Below are 19461 nucleotides of genomic sequence, written 5' to 3' on the forward strand. Positions count from 1 at the left end.
TGAAACTAACCCAGCTGTGCACTTGAAGCCACCTCATTAGTATCATGCCATGGTGTCAGATCTCCTTATCCCATCAACCACTCACCTTATAAGTTACACAGACACAGCCGAAGCCGCAGAAACGCTACTGAATTCACGCTGTCACTTCACAGAGAAGCGGGCGTGAGAATCGAAGTATGTCACTTTTGCAGAATTACTGTGTATCGGCGCCCTTTCCCTACTTTCACTGCGTGCGTGAATCAGACTGCTACATTTTGGACTTGACCGTGGCTTAGTTGACAAAGCACATTGCTATCACTATCGCAGGTAAAAAGTATGATGACAGGGCAGCAATGCTCCGGTATTTTAGTTTCTCTGATCTTTTATCTAAGGTAGCATTCATCTGGTCCGATTCAGTCAAGATGTCTACGTTGGTTTCTCAGTGCCCTAAACCCCAATTCACGCCTTTTTCATGCTCACATGTGAAGGATCTGCGGCACTGTATGGAGTTAAGCTTCTCTACAGCGTGTATTCTGATTACGTGCCTCGTGTCTGACCTTGTGATGATCCTTATCTTCTGGAGCATTTAAATAGGGCAGAGGGAGGGATGTCAAGGCTTCAACCCCACTCTTCGCATGGTGCCATGAATGGTTCATTCAAGGACGCCGCCTTTCATGACGGTGACGGCGAAGAAATGCATGGAAAGCAAGAGGGGGATGGTATGTGAACGGCATATTCACAAGCGACCTCGTCGTCGCTCACTGTTTCTTCCATCTACGACAATATAGCTTCTGGGAATTCTGGCAGCTCTAACCATTCTCCTCATACTTCCTCTATGGACAACCATCTTGATCTGGTTTTCTCTGTCAAAGGATTGTACAGAATCTTTGATCTTGTCAGCGAGCAGGGCAGCGGCGGCCCGGGTAATGATTTTACTTCTGATAACCCGCTCCAACACTTATATATACTTTCCTCAGTCGACAAGGTTGTTATCTCTCAAAATTCGCTGAAGGCTTTCATCGATATCGTTTGTCCTGGCGCGTATGTATCCATAACGAAGGTTGATTTCAAAGCGTTGGATCAGTATATCGTGAAACCCGTGGGTGTGTATGGAAGCAAAGAAGAGATTGTTCGATTCCTTTCAGAGCTTCGGGTCGTTGACGCCTCCTTGTATGTTGCTTGCCCGATGCCGACTATCGACCGTTCTTGACGCTTCTGCCTTCATTAGGGCTGCACAACTACTTGCAGACCCGAGCACTGCTGGTCCAACGCAGCCCACTCTTCGATCAGGTCTCTACTTTCTTCGACCAACGGAACAGTATGGTCAAACGGAACAAATCTTCGTCGTATATTGGCCTCAGGAAAACACGTGGGATGACTGCGCACCCTCCCAAGTCCGCCAAAATCGTGTGATCTTCATGAGGTTCGTTCACATTGCATAAAATTTTCTTTGTTTGCATGCTTATGATTCACAGATACCTTACAAAGATGTGTGACCAGGTCATTGCGTTGATTTCTTCCGCGCATGCGCGGACTATTGTCTGGAGTGACGGGGATGAAGATAATGCGCGAGATAGAATCATTAACTGTGTTGTGGACAGAAAGACTGAGGAAGAATCTGTGCAAGTACGAGAAGGCTTTAAGGTATTCGTTGCTGTGCAACTCCTCATTCCGAGACTCATCAGGCCTGTCGCGAAGGTTGCATCTGGGCACATCACGTATGCAGACTCAGCATTAGAGGGATCCGTGGAGCAAGGCCCAACGAAACCATTTTTGCTCTTTGGGGAGACTGCTCAAGGTTTTATGACTATACACCACCAGCCTGCTGAGCACGTATGTGATGCTTTCATGGCGCGGTCCTTTACAACTCTGCAACTAGAAGGTTACCTGTAAGTGTCTGTTCGACTGCAACAAAATGGCCTTGACGGCATCAATCGACTTTTAGCATGTTTGATCGTCTTTGCCTCGATGAATCCTTGGATGATAAAGCACTGGGTATACTAATCCGCAGTGGCTTGAAGAAGCGTTTTCCTCCCGAGTGTGCCAATTGGGCACATGGGTTCAGCACCATTGACGCCGAATGCAAGAGAATGAGAACGGGAGAATTGGCAAAAATGAGGGCCACTCTTGACAAAGAAGAAGAAAGCCTAACTTCAGCAACCCACGAGGCTGTCGTGGATATAGTTTTGAACTTGTATCCGTATGTCATTTGAATCTCGGCTGATTTCATTCACTCATCACTGGTTTAATGTAGTTTTCTCGAACGAGAATCATTCCCCTATTCCAGAGTGCGTCAAACAACCACGTCAGGTGAGGTTCACTACCCGCAAACACGAAAAGTATTCTTACACCATATCTCGCAGTGCCCTTTCGGGAGATCGTTTCGACTTATCCCGGAATCAATGCAAGTAAAAGTCAGCACGATGTGATTGGGAAAGCTGGTACGAAAGATAGATTTACAGCAGCCCGTACCAACCAGCCCTCTGATAACCGTTCTGCGTCAGTCATCTCCAATCTAAGAGAAGACAAGGTTCCCCTCGTAGAACGTGCCGTTAGCTACGCTGCCTCAGTCTTCTCTAATCCAAGGGAAGATAAAATTGCCTTTATGGATCGTGTTCTTAGGGAAGCTCTTAGCAAAGCGAACGACATCTCGGATAGTCGCTTCTTAAAGGAAATTGTCAATGCAGAAGTGATCCAGGAGGATCCGGAATTGATACGCCTGGTCCAAGAAGCAAACATGAAGTTGCAGCTGTCCTTAGCCACCACGATTTCCCGTGTTGTGAAGAAACTCGTTACATTTGTCAGGCACACTCAGGAGGAGATAATGATGCAAAGAATCAAAGCCGCTGCTAAAAGCCGAGAGGAACAAGAGAAGCGCAAACTTAGATTACAGTTGATCCGTCATGTCAACATGTGACGCGCCAAACCCACCAGCAGTAAGTTCTGAGGCTTTCCAGTGTCTGCTTGGATGGCCGTTCATCAGACATACCCTCTCCATTGAATCGGTCGAGAGTAAATCGTATTACCCGTCACAATACAAAGTCACGGGTGTTTGAGAGACCCGAAAGGAACCCATGACATGTTTTACAGTTCATATTATGAGCCTTACGGAACAAGACAAACACGGCTTACAGCTGGACGCATCCATCATTCCTTCTCCTCACTTTGGCTTCAAGTATGAATTTAGGTTAGCCCAGGGTTATACCGTTTCGTACGCGTCATTCCGTTCTTTCAAAGTGCTGTAATATTTACCCATTGCAAGCCGTGCGCAGTTACTCGAGGGAGAGAAGCTACTGCTGATTGTCACAGACCATATTGGAAATTTGACGGTTTATCTCGATCGCCTAACCGCTGTCGATGCAGCGATTACACGAGGGCGCGGAAAAATTTTGAACTGCGAGAAGATCGGACAAGATTTTCTTCTTGCGTTCGATGAGTCCAAGCGGATGTTGAGCATCGTCTGTGCCGACAAGGTGCGGAGGCTGTGGATTTCGGGTTCGACAACATGTCTTACACGCGATCGTTGACCTGTAGCTATTACTGCACATCTTCGTGTACGACGACACGCGAGGTTTCCAAGCGTTAGGAAGTTCTATTAACTTGAACGCATGGTACAATGAAGGGATATCCATCCGTCATGCGTGCTTTGTCAGTGGCAGTGAAGAGCTCCTGCTCGTAGATTCTCAAGCCCAGGCTAGGGTATACTCCCTAGTTACGATGCAGTTTCGGTCAGTTGAATATGGTACTCTGCGAACCGGCGCTCATTAATCTGACAGACCCGCGACATTGAACCTCCATCACGTCCCGTCGAGCATACATTCGGCACCAGACGGGTCGTGTGTACTGGTTTCTCATGAGCTTGGAACTGGCCACACGTTGACTGCGTATCACTGGGATTCCTTTGGATCGACAGAAGGCATCGAGCTTAACGTGCCCAGCCTTCCAGTCGGCGAGCCGTTCGTGGTCACATCACTAGTCTCCAAGTCGACCGTTCACCTTTTGTGGCTTGACTTTTCTGCTCGGCGATGTCAATCTTATGCGTTGGACATCACCCGTCGGTTTACCGAGTTCATGTTCCGAGAGAAGATTGGTCGCAACGGGTCTAAGCGGGCGGAAAATACGACAGCGCACAATTGCCTGGTAGACTGTCACTCGGAAGTCTGGATTCATTTCCCAGTCCTCGCTGCGGTGCAACAGGAGACTATTTCCTCTGCCAGTCCTCGGAGCCAGAGAAGTCTGGTCTTCGTTACCGACCGTGACTTGCACATGTTTGCGCAGCATTTCTCCAATATGATCTACACTTTCAGGCGCACAAGTAAGAAGCCTACTGGTGATGTCCTCAAATCTATCAAGGTGTCTGCTGTCGCGTTTCCTGTCTTTGTACAGGAGCTATGCAAGACCGCACCGTGGAACGTTTCGCAACACAGGGCAGGCGAATGGATCGGCAATTGCTTGTGTTTGATCCCCATTCACATCGCATTGACACAAGAAAATTGTTTTATCCCGCTCAAAGATGGCGTATATTCCACTGAGTTAGAAAGATCACTTTCAGGTGCCGAGGTGAACCGCATTGTAGAAAGTATCTCCTTCGGGTGGTACGAGTCGCTCTTTCAGTCCTACATGGCCACCAAGGTAATCCTTATTCGATGTTCCCGGGTCTTGCTTACGACCCGACAGCCCGTTCGAGTGGTGTCATCCATGGGAGAACAATCTGTTGGGAAGAGCTATGCTCTCAATCATTTCGTGGACACGTCTTTTGTGGGATCAGCGATGCGTAGAACTGAAGGTGTCTGGATGTCTGTCACGCCAACAGAGAAGGAGCTCATTGTAGCTCTAAATTTCGATGGTTTGTCAACCGACGTTCATTCGTTGTATTTTTCTTAGTACCCACCCTTTTTTTCAGGTGTTCACAGCATCGAACGATCGGCTCAAGAAGACGCACTACTCGTTCTTTTTAACACTGCAATCTCGAATCTGGTAAGCTTATCCCTACAGCAAAGAGCAAATAGTCGAGAATGATATGCCTCTAGGTCCTTTTCCGCAATAACTTCGCTCTCAGCCGTGATATCGCAGGCTTATTCCAGTCCTTCCAGTCTAGTGCTACTGTTCTAGACCCTGCAGTAAATCCGTCACTATTCCAATCGACTCTGGTCATTATTATCAAGGTATGGTGCGCTTGCGACACTTAGACTTTGATATCTGATGATCAGTTTTAGGATGTTGCTGAGGCGGATAGGTCGGAAATAGCTAGAGAGTTGGTTCATGTTGTTTATGGTGATTCCCTCAACTGACAGGCCACAAGATTCACTCTGAAGTTCGAACGAATTGTGCAAGACGAGCAAGAGACGAACTTCATCACTCGACTTCATGCAGGAAAACTGGCGATCATTCCTTGGTGCGCATTGCGAGTGGACTTGTAAGGGGTGCAGTCTAATTCCTTACAGGCCTGTCATCGAATCTGAGGAATTCTACGAACTATTTCCAACATTAAAGCGGCGCTTGGATCAGCAAGTCGTAACGCACCATGCCGCTGGTGAATTCCTCCACAAGGTGAAAACGTTGATGGCGAAGCTCAAGGTTCGTATTACTATTTGCAGCATGACTGCTTCTATTCAATTCTGCATCAGGCCAATGATTGGGGGCCGATATCGCGTGCGTTGTTGTTTGTCCCAGTGGCTTAGCACCACTCACTTTCTTTTAGAGGCGATGGCATCTCGTCGGGCTCAACTCTTGTCGTCGTTGCTTCCAAACGCGTTGTCTTTTGGCTTCCAGGAGGTCCATCCTGACCGAGAGCCACTGAAGGTAGCGTCCATCTGCCTCTGCCTCGATAGATCTAACTGTCCTTAGAACCTTGACACTAACATGCCTGTGGAGATGCCTGACACTGAATCACACCTACTCCTTACAGTTGGAATGGCTCCGAAGTCAGAGATTCGTGAAAAAGCACTGTCAAGTCTTCAGAATTCCTGGGAACGTTATTTCGACCGTCAACACAAACCTGATTCAGAGTGGGTGGAGACCCTCTCCCAATACCTCGAGGGAATCGTTAAGATACGAATCGATCATGTGCAAGAATGGCTTTCGCAGAATTTGGCGCGTTTCCAGACGGGCCACTCAAGCATCGAGGAACTTCGACGGAACTTTGACGGTGCCACTATCGATCTGAAGAGCAATGTACAGCTTTGCAACATCAGTAAAGCTAAGCGTTCAAAAACCTGGGTTTTCAAGCGCTTAATGTTCGCCAGTGTTTGCCGAGCATTCAAAAACTGTCTAATGTGCATGCTGTAATTTGGCTGAATTTACTGATGAAGTTGCGATGCGCGAACTGTCAATTGTCGTGCATTCAGAGTCGCCTCCACAACGGCCCTCATTCTTGTCAAACCAACCACCTCTGCATTTGTCAGTGTGATTTTTGTCGAGAAACTAGTGGCGAACTCCGGGAGTGTGGCATGGTCGCTGGACATGCAGGAAATCATATGTAAGCATTGCCTTTTAGCTAATTGTCACAGTTACGATATTCAGTACGTACACAGATGTGTCGTCGCTACTCACATGTGTGGCAAACCTTGCAAGCTTGAAGGCAGGTCCGGATGCCTTCACGAATGTATTAAAGTGGGGTGTTCTGGTCATGTTACTGTAGCTCGCAGCTCAGATATCGTAGGTTATTGATCACGGTGATGAACATCTCTGCGCCGCCACAGGGCATGCTTGCGGAAAGGCGAGTCCCTTGCTTTGGTGGTATGAACATGTACTAATTTCTCTTGCAACAGCCATGTGGTTTATCGGGTCTTAAACTTGCTGACGGATCGGATTATTCGTGCCCCGGTTTCTGCAGAATCCCAAGGTGAGCCCATCCAGGATCCCTGGATTCCGAAAGCTGAGAGACCATCAGTGATATCGATCATTTTTGTCATGAATGTGAAGATCGTTTCTGCCCAGTCACCTGTCAGCTCTGCAAGCGGCGATGTTCTGATCAAGATCATATGCATGGTTTAGAAGATGGGGTGGTTCACCTTTGCGGGTGGGTTGACAGTTGCATCTTTTAACGATTGGCACAGGGCTGACGCAACCCCATCGTCGAACAGACGAGAGCATCTCTGCACGGCTATGTGTTCTGCGCAGGGCATATGTGAAATCGAAACGGCACCGCATTCGATCGAAGCAACTTTCACGGGAAGGCACGAAAATTTCCAATATAAGAAGGTAGGCAACTCAACACGTGGAGCTGACACTTTTGCTAACACGCCCATAATCTACCTATGCCAGTACCCGCAAGGTCAGTTGCGTAGTGGTACCGACATACACTCAGCTCACGTGGTGCAGTGGCAAAGCGACTGAAATGTGTCAAACTAGTTCCACCCGGCACAGCGAGACACGAGGGTTCTCATAATCACAGTCTCGGTAAGCAAGTTATTCACTTCTGCGAAGCCAGGTAAGTTGTGACGCTCGACCTACGGCTCCTGTCTCCAGTCATTCAACCCGGTTCAATTTGGCAGGTGCGAAAATTGCGGGTATTTCTGCACATTACCGCTTGGTATGGTTAACTTACATCTGCATTCCTTGCTACGTCCTGATTGGCGGTGTTTAGGTCACCCTCAACAAGAGCATGAAACACGCCACGGTTCTATTTCCCGCACACGATGGACTGTAGATGGACCTGATGATGCAGCAGTGCTCGAAATTGAAGGAAGAAGGTCCTCCACCAACGATGAGGGGGCTCCAATGATGTGCAATCTTGTGTGCCAGGCAATGGGTCGTCACGTGCACATTAACTACTGTCGTTCTTACGAGCAGGCTGACTGCGTTGGCAATGACCAGATTCAGCACATCATGAAGCGCCTGCTACCTAACCCTGACCGGCCAAAGGACTACATTACCCACAACTTTTTCTGGAAAAGAAGTGGTAAATACATGCACCGGAAATACGCTACAACCGTTGATGCAATGCTTTCAAGGTTTCAAGGATCCGTACTCGAAAGAAGAGCAAGCGGTATTTGCAAAATGGTAGGTTGCTCAGGTAGCCGAGTAGCATCGAATGCTAATTTCTCTAGCGATGCTATGTGCAGTGGTGAGTAAAGCGGTATGGGTCTTAGGATCCCTTTCATGACCAAGAAATAGGCTCGGAACACGCCGGCGATGTTGGGAATCTGCCTCAACCCTCCTATTGCACATTGCCGATGTTCCATGCACCAGCAGATACGAATGCTGGAGCGCCGGTTATGGGATACATATCCAACGATGGGCATCATTTTGCTTGTCGTAATCCTGTCGTTACGCAGTAAGCATTTCACGTATGGGTATCTACGTAGTTTAGTGGGGCGCCTTGAATGACCGAACGCGGGTGAGCTGCATTCCGATCGTCCCAGGGCCGGCTTCCGTGTCTTTTTCGGCAAAGCACGACGCACGATGCAGAGCACACCGGTGTCTTTGTTGCGACAGCGAGCTGCCAATGCAGCCTTGCGCAATGCGGGTGCTGGTCATGCATCGCGCTGACTAACCAGCGCATACCGCGTTGGGCAACGCCACTATGCATGATTGGGTGGGAAACGACCGTTGTTGAGCACCGGGCCTCGTATGTATACGATCATCCCTTCCGAATGGGATGCCATAGGTTCTAAGCGCTGCGATTCTCTCGGGCCGCTTTCCAATCCAGGAGCACGATACTTGACGTTACTCGAGGAAGAAATGAGAGTATTTACAGTAGAAACGACGGTAATACACCTACAGTGCGAAAGGCCGGCATGTAATTCCTGCCATCTGCCCACTCGTGACACATACATGCCCCAGCAACCTGCTCACCGTGTTCCATGCACTTTGGACCATTCGGCGGATTGGTAAATTGATTGATGGGTCAGGGATGGACGGCTAACCGGTGCAACATCTCCATTGGGTGCACGCTGGCGAAATCTGTGACCTCTCAGCAGGTTTCTTGAGGTGAGGTTTTCTTTTGCGCTGCCACGATAGGCACTGCCACGGCAGAGCATTTGTCCTCAACTTCAGCACACGCGCGAAGTCTAGGCTGAGGGTTGAGATCCCTATGGCCCAGGCTACCTGGGAATGAGACGCACGCGTCGGGAGTGGTGTCCAACTGACATGTATTTTTCCAAGTCACGTGCGTCAACTAGCCACAGGATTACCTATGGCTTATGTTCGAGCTACTCTGCTCGCTTTCGCACCATAGTTGCCATGCTCTGCGAACCACCCCACGACAGACAGGCTGATACCTGTGAGTTTCCAGAGGGTGGAGGTGTGCACGGCTGATTGACGAGGGGGAGGGGCAGTTGGTTTCGATGGGGGTACGTACAGTTCCTCGTCTTTGTTGATCCCCGTATTGCTGCTCATGGTATGCTCTTGCTGTGGTGAAGCACTTAGTATTGTCCCTTTACAGCATTGCTCCTCCTTACGTACTATCGTTTTGCGGTATCGTCCCCTGAAAGAAGTCCCTGGTTGGCAGGCTAAACACTGCGCTAGTCCAACTTGGCGACTCGCTATGCACAAATCACGGTATCGACACAGTACAGCAGTCTTCGACGACAACTTCCTTTCTTCACTCTTTCACGGATCGAACTTTAGAGCGGGAGGTGTCCGTGACAGAGAAGAATCTATAACTATGCACATCGTGCTCACTCAGCGCGAGGAAGGTTTCGCAACTCCTGGCGATGCAATACGGTCATCAGACCATATCCCGACAACGATGAATTAACGTATGTGCTGCGTGTTGCATCTAACTTGCTGCGCCACCTGTGGAGTGCTATAAATGTGCACATAGGCCGTTGTGCTGGAGCGTTAATTAATTAGGCTCAATAATGGTTTGGTTCTGAGTAAGTGTTGTCACATGGATGATGTTCGGTCCGAGTCAGCCATTGAACTTGTGTGATCACCGGGAACAGCACGAGAATACCTGGGCTAAAACAATCTCCGAACTTTGTTGCACGGAGACTTATAGAAGTACCATAAGGTTTGAATATGTGAAATATACTTGCAGTTATCATTCAGTATCAAAGATGGCTTTACGGCGACGTTCGCCAGTTTCAAGCGAAAGTTATATTAGGTTTCCAACTAGGTGCGTTATTAAAGTAGTGTCGCACTGGATCTATTTCGATGGAATAAATTCTGAATGCGGTGACCATCTCAGGTCTCGAGTTCGAACAACGACCAATCGAATTCGGTGTCACAAACAAGTCATCTGAACTCACCCAGAAGTTTTCTCTGGGCAGGATCCACGGCTTTGAAGATAACAAAGGCTTCGAGCTAACCAAGGATGGTGATCGCTCACTACGGCTAATCAACCTTTTGTCTGAGATTGCCCTGGCCTCCTGACTGCTAGATCCCCATGACTGTCCCAGTCATAGCAACGTAAATATTGCCAGGAGAGTGCCAAATTTTCCCATAAGTTTCTTGAAAACTGCTTTCAGGTCTTTCCGCATTTCTTGAAACTACACCTTAACACTTGCAGATACCGTTCTCGTGCTGTCCTTGCAGCCCGCAGGCCAAACGCTATGCGGCATTAAGGAGCGTGAACGGATGTATGCTTACACCTTCGCTTACTTTGCAAAAGGTAGCAATGGCGAGAGTGTTAAGCATTTGTTCGGAGAGTCTGACTTCGTCCACGAGCCTCTTACAACAAGGGCCAAGTGATTGCAGAATGGCACCGCCAACGGAAGATTAGCCACATCTTATAGAGCTCGTGGATCTTTACACGTGCAAAGCACGGTTTCCTGTCAACCAAATACGTGGAAAAGGAAGGACTCTGTAGCAGTCTATTCCGCACTATGTGATGTGCGGGGGGGGGCACAAATCAGTGACATTCGGAGAGCCTGAATTCACGACAATGATACTCCCTTTTGGGAGTGCTGTAATTGATAATGAGCGGACGTGTGAAAGCTTATCAAGACGGAGGGTCAAATACTGAGTCATGGAGTCGCCAAGGGCGTACGTAGCCTTGAAAATTGAGGATATCTCCGGGGTCTGCCTCCGGATGTTATTGTCGGAAACATGTAAATTACCTAAGCACTCGGGAGCACTTGTGCTCAGTCAGCTTGATGGTGCGCTGGGACACCTTCCGGAAGTAAGACCACTGTGTGCTCGGCGAGCAAGTACACTACTAGTAATGTTGTTACGCAGCATAGGATTGATCAACATACCGCGACCACTTTGTGGACGTACATACAGGTTGACCTTCCTACAGGAAAATACTTCGCGGCACAGCGCCGCGCGTTGGTTTTAGCTCAGCGGGCACCGGAAGTTGCTGCACGACGTGGCGATGGCTGATGGAATTGCTAATCATCGTTATCAGAATAGGAATAGGCTCCGATGAGGTTAGCAGAGCTTCACTTGCGTCGTGACGTACTCACTGCACAGGAACCAAGCGCCAGGTCAGCTATTACCAATCCTGCCGAACTGACATGTATATAAAGTGTCCTCCACGAAGTGCCCTTCAACGAATCCATTCGCTACAGTTTTGTCATGGCACCCATCGGAAAGCTCTACGGCCACCCTCGCCAGCCTCAGACGAAAGCTGTACGTTTCGTGTCATGTCGTTTGACCCCTTGCACGCTCCTCACCCTTGTGCTCGATGTAATAGATCCTGGGCGCTGCAGCTATCTCAGGGCTCGAGATTGATCTCCCATCATTCGAGTTCGGTGTTACGAACAAATTGCCAGAGTTCACTCAGAAATTCCCTCTCGCCAAAATCCCTGCCTTCGAGGATAACGAGGGATTCAAGCTGATTGAGGGCACGGCCATCGCTCGTTACGGTTAGTCACTGATCATTTTGCGGACGAGTGATGGTAGATAGTGATCGTGATGGTTCATTAGTGAGCTCCCTCGTTCCCGACGCTGGCCTCCTCGGTCGCGATGCAAAGGAAACCGCACAGGTAGACCAATGGGTTCACTTTGCGGAGACGGAGATCTACCTTCCTGTAAGCAACATATACGCTGGTGTTGTCGCAAAGTACCTGCCAGGATTCAACGAAGAGGTACGCTTTGTTTCGTCTTTCTTGTGCCATGGTCCGCTAACTTGTGGTTCCTTACGACTCTCCCGATTTTAGCAACATAAACATTACAAAGAACGCGCTGAACGTTCGCTCAAGTTCCTAGAAGACTACTTGGCTTCACGTCCTTCCGGCTTGCTTGTGACCGACAGTTTAACGCTTGCGGATCTCATTCTCGCCGCCGTCGTGCAGCGCGCAGGCCAGACGGTGTGCGGAATTAAGGAGCGCGAACAAGTTTATCCCCACGTATTCGCTCACTTCGCCAAAGTGACCAATGACGAGAGGATCAAGCATGTGTTTGGAGAGCCTGGATTCATCGACGGGCCCCTTGCCTTTAAGGCCCAGTGATTCCAGAAGGAGAGAAATTTCGTGCATTCTTACTGCTATGTAGACGGACATCATTATGGAGACTGTATGATATTCTGTCGAGACAAGTACATACTGGCATGCGAAAGGTAGAAATCTTTCGTGATCACTGCCGAGGCAATGTACGTGTTTGTTCGTTTTGAAAGAGTGACGATGGCGAGGAGCTAAAGCGTTTGCTGGGAGATCCGAGATTCGTCGACAGTCCTGTTATTTTAAGGGCTGAGAGATTCGAGGGTGGTTTCTTCCAGTGACTTGTCGATGACCCTTCTGACCTCGTGTATCTTCATTCCTACGCAGACAGGTACGCTGCACACGATACGTTGGCAATGAAGACGACTCCGTTCCATGGAGGGGGTCTGTCGCACATAGATCGCAAACCATTTCTCAGCGCTTTACGGTCGATCACGTTCTTCTTCGCCACACCCACTTGCTTCGCTTGCTGGTAAGTCGTAGGTACAGGGCAATACGTACTCATCTTGCCACCTTGTTCCGACTCACGTACCGGTACCGGCGACTGGAGTATTTTTGACCTGATACAACACCCACTTAAATTGAATTTTTCCGGTTGTTAGTGTGTACGCAAGACATCTTTAACGACTTTGAAATTCTAGGGCAAGAAATGTGAGTATTTTGCACCTAGTAGAAGGGACACTGATACACCGAGAGTGCGAGAGACCGCCGCGATCTGCTCACTCAAGCGACGTACATGCTCCAAGCAGCCTGCACACCATGTTCCATGCACGTTCGATCGTTCGGCGAATGAGGAATGTAGAATGATGGACGAGGCGTGCTGGGAGAGCAAACCAGTGCGGGTGGGAACTTTCTGAATGGCACCGCCTCAGCAAAGCATTCGCCTTGAACTCCAAGCTCCAGCCTCGTATTGTACGTGGCAGAGTCCAGACTGAGATCCCAAGCTATACGCAGTAACTACAGATCCCACGGCCCAAGGTACCCGAGAACGTTGAACGAGACGATAGTGATGGTCCTGGGACGGTCACGGTGAGTGTCCTGACCAGCATAATTTGTTACTTATTTCAAAGCCACGAGTTCCCCTGCCTGGAAAGTCAGATATCCGACAGATTGACGAGGGGCTACTAATTTCTTTGGGTTATACCCAGTCCGTTGTCTTTTCGATCTCACTCAGGATCGCTGTTTGTGATCAGCGAATTCGTGAACATAGTGGCACTGCACGATTGTACCTCCCAACCGGATCCCACCCACGAGTTGGTTGGCATGTGCACTCTATGTGATTGGATATTTTTGTCACAGTATGGCATTCTGTTGCTGTGGAGAAGCACTTAATATCGTTTCTCGACAGCGCTGCTCCTTGAGCATTCCCCGTGTACTTATTGCTCTGCCGTATCACCCCTCGAAAGAAATCGAAAATTTCCAGGCTCCTCGATATGGACCTAAACACTGTGTTGGTCCAACTTGACGACTAACCTTGTGAACTATGGGCAGTCACGCCATCAGCACATTACACCGGCCTTCAACGACAATTGCATTTCTTCACTCTGTATGGATCGAATTTTAAAGTGGAGGATCGTCCATGACACGGAAGTCATCTGTATCGTATTACTTTGTCCTCCCCCAACGCGACAGAGATTTCGGAATTCCAGACGACGCAATACCCTGATTATATCATACCGCACCAGTGGTAAATTAATGGGCGCACTACATGTTGCACCGAAATTCCTACGTAGCCTGTGGAGTGACATAAATGTCCAGGTAGGCTCTTGTGCTGGAGCGCTGATTAATTAGGTTCGATAAGGATTCGGTGCTGAGCAAGTGTTACCACATGGATGACGTTAGATCCAAATCAACCACTGAACTCGTATGGTCTTCGGGAAGAAGACGAAAGTATTACCTTGTTGCGCCGAAATCTATGAAAATGTTCTTTGTTGGGCCTTGAATCTACCTGCAAAAGTCCTTCAGTACGGAGTATGGCAACCTGTTTCTCCATGCAGAACTCGATAAAATTAATGATTCGTAGGTTTCATACTACGTTATATCAGTGGTTTTGCATTGGGCTCATCTTTTTTGCGAATGCAATAAATCCTGAATGCAACAATTATCATAGGTCGCAAGATCGAACAACCACCATTCGAGTTCGGTATCACAAACTAGTCACCCTAAGTGAGCCGTAACTTTCGGAAGAATCCCCGGTTTTGGAGGTAACGAAGGATTCAAGCTAAACGAGGGCATTGAAATCACTCGCTATGGACCCTTTCAGGTGGAAGAATGATCGATACCAATTGTAGCAATCAGTGAACTAGCTCGTTCCTAAAGCTGGCCTTCTAGGTCGCAACACGAAGCAAATCGCTCAGATAGACCAATGGGCCATTTTGTGGAGACCGGGATCCAAATACTCGCAGGCAACATATACATCGGTATTGTTATTAAATACTTCCCGGGATTCAATGTTTCCTTTCGTCTGTCGTAGCCCCGGCCTGCTTACCCGTAGATCCTCATGGCTTTCTCAACCAAAGCAACATAAATTGTCACTCAAGTTTCCAGAAGACCATCTGGCTTCACGTCCTTCGGCCTTTCTTGTAAAAGACACTTTGACACTTGCAGATATTGTTCTTATACTGTCCTTGCGGCGCGTAGGCCAGGCCAGGTAGTATGTGGCATTAAAGAATGTGAACAGATTTATACCCGCACTTTTGCTTACTATGCGAAAGCGAGCAGTGATGAGAGGATCGAGCACATGTTTGGAGAGCCTGACTTCGTTAACGAGAACAGCACCACCAGTGGAAAACTAACCACATCTTATAGACCTGGTGGACCTTTACACCTGCAAAGCCTGATTTCCTGTCAAACAAGTACGTAGCAAACGAAGAACTTTGTAGCAGTCCATTCGGCACCCTCTCAAGTCTGCCCGTGAGTCGGAGATCGGTGATTCTGCATTCATGACAACTGCACTTACCTTTTACCTTTCGTAGCGCTGTATTTGATGTTGGACAGGCGCATGATAGCTGATCAAGACAGAGGGTCGGTCACTAACTCACGAAGTCCCGAGAATGTCCGTAGCAGGGATCTCCATCCGGTAGTCAAACTGCTGTGTATTCAGTGAACAAGTACACGTACACTACTGATAGGGCCGTGCAGGCTATTGATTATTACATAGCGTAGGGTTGGTCGTCTGCGTCTGCGGCTGAGAATACCACGACCATTCGTTCTGCTTCCCTCATGCGTAGAGAGTAGGGGTTGGCCCTTCTGAAGGAAAACACTTTGCGGCGTTGATTTTGGCTTAGCGGGATGACTGATGGCATTACTAACCATCTTTCATCTAAATGGGAATAGGCTTAGTAGATCTTTCGCTTCACGACGTATTACCAATCTTGAGGCTGGACTGACGTTGTATATAAAGTGTACTCCACGAGATGCCCGTTCCTCAACCAACTCATCCGCTACAGTTTTTGATATGGCACCTATTGGAAAGCTCTACGGTCACCCTCGCCAGCCTCAGACGAAAGCTGTATGTTGTGTGTCATGTTGTTTGATTCCTCCCAAGCTCATCACACTTGCAGATCCTGAGTGCTGCAGCTATATCAGGCCTCGAGATTGATCTCCTGCCATTCGAGTTCGGCGTTACGAACAAATCACCCGAGTTCACGCAGAAGTTTCCTCTCGCCAAAATCCCTGCCTTCGAAGATAGCGAAGGATTCAAGCTGATTGAGGGCACGGCCATCGCCCGTTACGGTTAGTCGCTGAGCGTTCTGCAGATAAGCAACGATCAGTACTGATCGTGGTGGTTAGTGAGTTCCCTCGTTCCCGATGCTGGCATCCTCGGTCGTAATATAAAGGAAACCGCGCGGGTAGACCAGTGGGTCCACTTTGCGGAGACGGAGATCCATCTTCCTTCAAGCAACATATACCTTGGGATGATTGCGAAACACCTTCCAGCTTTCAGCGAAGAAGTACGCTTCGTTTCGTCTGTCTTGTGCCGCGCTCCGCTGACTCGTAGTTCATTACGATTTTCCCGATCTTAGCAACATAAACACTACAAGGAACGCGCTGAACGTTCGCTCAAGTTCCTAGAAGACTACTTGGCTTCACGTCCTTCCGGCTTGCTGGTGAACGATAGTTTAACACTTGCAGACATCGTCCTTGCTATGGCCGTACAACGTGCAGGCCAGACGGTCTGTGGCGTTAAGGAGCGCGAACAGGTTTATCCCCACGTATATGCTCACTTTGCAAAAGTGACCAATGACGAGAGGATCAAGCAAGTGTTTGGAGAGCCTGGATTTGTCGACGAGCCCCTTGCTTTCAAGGCCGAGTGATTGGTCCTGTGCTTTGGAAAGCTATTACATAGCGCAAGCGAAGAGAAATTTCGTGTATTTTTACTGCTATGCAGACAGATATGATGATGGAGATTGTGTGATCGAATGAAGACGGCTCCGTTCCGTGGAGGTCTGACACGTAGATCGCAAACTTCCTCAGCGCTTTACAGTTGATCACAGACCTCTTCGCCGCTCCCACTTGTTCCACTCCCTAAGTACAAGACAATACTTACTCATCTTGCAATGTGGTTCCGACTCACTGAGCACCGGCATTGACTGAAATATTTGCGAGAAATTTGCGACCTGGGCGTTGTGTTTTTCGGCTGGTACGGAGAAGCGACAGGGATAAATACACCCACAGTGCCTTTAAAGATATGTAGAATGATCGGGTGAGCTGTGCTGGTGCATGCCAAAGGCCATTGCCAACAACTGCAAGGTTTCCACACCAAGCAAGTAGGTGGGAACTTTCTACTAATAAGGCTAGTTGGCACTGCCCCAGAAAACCATTAGTGCGTTAGTCCGATTGAGTCTCTGCACACTACACGCAGAGTTCAGACTGACATCGCCAGCTACACACAGTAATTACAAACCAATTGCCCAAGCTACCCGGGAACGTTCAAAACGAGACGATAGTGGCGGTTCCGGCCATGGCGTGTGTTCTGACCCTCTGCACGGAAGGTCAAGTATCCGACTGATTGACAAGGGGTTACTGATTTCCTCAGGTTATATACAATCCGTGGTCTTCGCCGATCCCACTCAGGATCACTGTTCGTGGGCAGTGAAATTGTGAACGCAATATTACTTGTCCGACACTTTGCAAGACTATCATTGGGTATTTGGTGCCGGCTCTCTTGCATGGCGGACTAACTCTGATTTAGCTTTTGACTCGTACCACGCTGCACGATTGTGCTTCCCAACCGGACTCCACCCCACGAAAAATATGAATTGGTTGGCATGCGCATTCTAGTCTGTGCGTGAGATTGAAGCTTTTTGTATATCTGTTCATGGCGTTCTTTTGCTGTCGTGAAGCACTTAATATTGTTTCCTGACAGTGCTGCTCCTCGAGCGTTCCCCACGTACTTATCGATCTGTCTTATCGTCCCTGAAAGAAACCGAAGGCTGGTGGGCTCATCGATATGAACCTAAACGCCATGCTAGCCCTAGTTGACAACTAGTTTTAGGAACTATGCGCAATCGTGGCATCAACACAGTACACCAGCCTTCGACGGCAGTCGTGTTTCTCCACTTTATTACGGATCAAATTGGTCAAACTTTAAGATGTGAAGGTTTTCCGTGACGTGGAAGCTATCGGTATCGCACGTACTTCGTCCTCACTCAGTGCGTCTACATTCCTGACGATGCAACACACCGGTCAAACCATACCACACCAATGATAAATTAATAGGCGCGCTGCACGTTTCAGTCAGCTTCCTGCGCAGCCTGTGGAATGCCGTGAATGTCCAGGTAGGCCCGTGTGCTGGAACCGCTGATTAATTAAGCTCGATAAGGATTTGGTGCTGAGTAAGTGTTGTCACATGGATGATGTCGGGTCCAAATCAGCCACTGAACTTGTACGATCGCCGAGAAGAAACGACGGCAGCTGATTCTGAACCTCGCTGTGTGGAGACTTACGAAAGTATTCCCCGTGGCGTTCGAATATATGGCAGCAGTCTTTCATCATTGATTATAGTGCCGGCCATCGGAAAGCTTTACGGCGACCTTTGCCAGTTTCAAACGAAAGTTGTAGGTTCGCTGCCACGTCATTTGACTGGTGTTGCACCGGACCTATCTTGTTTGGATGGAATGCAATAGATGTTAAGTGCGGCGACTATCAAAGGTCTCGAGGTCAAACAACCACGATTGGAGTTCGACCTTGCGAGCAAGTCACTTGAGTTCACCCAGGAGTTCCCTCTGGGCAGAATCCCCCGGGTTTGAAGATAACGAAGGATTCAAGCTAACCGAGGGTATGGCGATCGCTGGCTACGGATAGTCGCCAGTCATCATCCTCTCGCGCAGAAGAATGATCGATACCGATTGTGGCAATTGGTGAGTTCGTTCGTTCCTGAGACTGGCCTCCCTGTAGGAAACCGCCCAGATAGACCAATGTGTTCACTTTGCAGAGACCGAAATCCAACTCTCTGTAAGCGGCGTATACATCGGTAATGCTTCCCGGATTCAACGAAGAGGTGCATTTCCTTTCGTCTTGGAGCGCAAGCAGGTTCATTCCCACTCCTTCACTTACTTTTCAAGGGTGAGCAAAAGAATTTGTTCAGAGAATCTGACTTCGTCGACGAGCCTCTTATTCAAGACCGGGTGATTGCAGAACGGTGCGACCAGTGCAAGGTTCGTGATTAAAGTTGTACATCTTTATAAATGTAGAATGATCCCCTGTCAAACAAATGCCTGGAAGACGAAGAACATTAATATTGTACTGAATCATAAGTGCCAAGCAGATATTTATCACTTGTGCAAGAGGCCGAACCTCTATGTGGTAAGCGAGCTGTCCATTTCTCGCCGTTTCAAGTCTGAATTTGATTGATGCTGGGCAGGCACGCGAAAGCTGATCGGTTGATCAAGATGGAGTGTGAAGTACTTGAATCATATAGCCTTGAGTGCATGACAAACAGCTTCTGAATATGGCGAAAGCGCCCATAACTCACCTGGGCACTCGGAAGCACTTTTGCTCAGTCAGCTGGATGGCTAGGATCCCCTTGCAGTAGTGAGACTGCTGCGAGCGAGCGAGCGAGTTCTTGATTATTACACAGCATAATATTGATCATCGACGGCTGGAAATAGGCGATCGCTCGTCGTGTACCCGTCCAAGCATGTAAACCCGA

At 48.6% G+C, this 19461-nt stretch overlaps 3 protein-coding genes across 3 annotated transcripts; all 3 read left to right on the forward strand.

Moving 5' to 3' along the window:
• Window positions 1-808: 808 nt before the first annotated feature.
• Window positions 809-8261, forward strand: F5J12DRAFT_724706 (uncharacterized protein; the record flags this gene model as incomplete). The annotated part of the gene is made up of 33 exons (XM_051741555.1): window positions 809-1149; window positions 1208-1402; window positions 1455-1623; window positions 1678-1868; window positions 1925-2179; window positions 2234-2271; window positions 2295-2892; window positions 2937-3027; window positions 3048-3196; window positions 3242-3452; window positions 3514-3707; window positions 3756-4611; window positions 4657-4825; window positions 4883-4956; window positions 5010-5144; window positions 5196-5233; window positions 5282-5374; window positions 5424-5556; window positions 5607-5631; window positions 5681-5781; window positions 5827-6198; window positions 6291-6457; window positions 6513-6591; window positions 6641-6727; window positions 6750-6823; window positions 6872-7000; window positions 7065-7198; window positions 7303-7411; window positions 7476-7513; window positions 7568-7882; window positions 7935-7983; window positions 8031-8047; window positions 8098-8261. Coding segments are annotated over 33 exons (5790 nt in total), but the record flags the coding sequence as incomplete, so codon positions are not given.
• A 3184-nt stretch (window positions 8262-11445) lies between these two features.
• F5J12DRAFT_953129 (glutathione S-transferase C-terminal-like protein) lies at window positions 11446-12501 on the forward strand (the record flags this gene model as incomplete). The annotated part of the gene is made up of 4 exons (XM_051749831.1): window positions 11446-11515; window positions 11580-11735; window positions 11797-11957; window positions 12030-12501. 4 exons carry the CDS (start codon window positions 11446-11448, stop codon window positions 12318-12320), a joined length of 678 nt encoding a protein of 225 aa, XP_051597412.1. The 3' UTR covers window positions 12321-12501.
• A 3154-nt stretch (window positions 12502-15655) lies between these two features.
• Window positions 15656-16741, forward strand: F5J12DRAFT_284940 (glutathione S-transferase C-terminal-like protein). The gene is made up of 4 exons (XM_051738736.1): window positions 15656-15819; window positions 15872-16043; window positions 16101-16261; window positions 16334-16741. The coding sequence occupies exons 1-4, from the start codon at window positions 15766-15768 to the stop codon at window positions 16622-16624; spliced, it is 678 nt and encodes a 225-aa protein (XP_051597413.1). The 5' UTR covers window positions 15656-15765; the 3' UTR covers window positions 16625-16741.
• The last annotated feature ends 2720 nt before the right edge of the window (window positions 16742-19461 follow it).

Source organism: Pisolithus orientalis (genome assembly GCF_024613125.1).
Source record: "Pisolithus orientalis strain OTSU chromosome Unknown F5J12scaffold_29, whole genome shotgun sequence".
In the NCBI taxonomy this organism is placed as follows: domain Eukaryota; kingdom Fungi; phylum Basidiomycota; class Agaricomycetes; order Boletales; family Pisolithaceae; genus Pisolithus; species Pisolithus orientalis.

Excerpts from the sequence above, each read along its gene's own strand:
- F5J12DRAFT_284940 (XM_051738736.1), top strand. The coding sequence starts at position 15,766 with ATGGCACCTATTGGAAAGCTCTACGGTCACCCTCGCCAGCCTCAGACG. Across the intron at positions 15,820-15,871 it reads GCCAGCCTCAGACGAAAGCT|ATCCTGAGTGCTGCAGCTAT; the intron begins GTATGTTGTGTG and ends TCACACTTGCAG. Across the intron at positions 16,044-16,100 it reads CACGGCCATCGCCCGTTACG|TGAGTTCCCTCGTTCCCGAT; the intron begins GTTAGTCGCTGA and ends CGTGGTGGTTAG.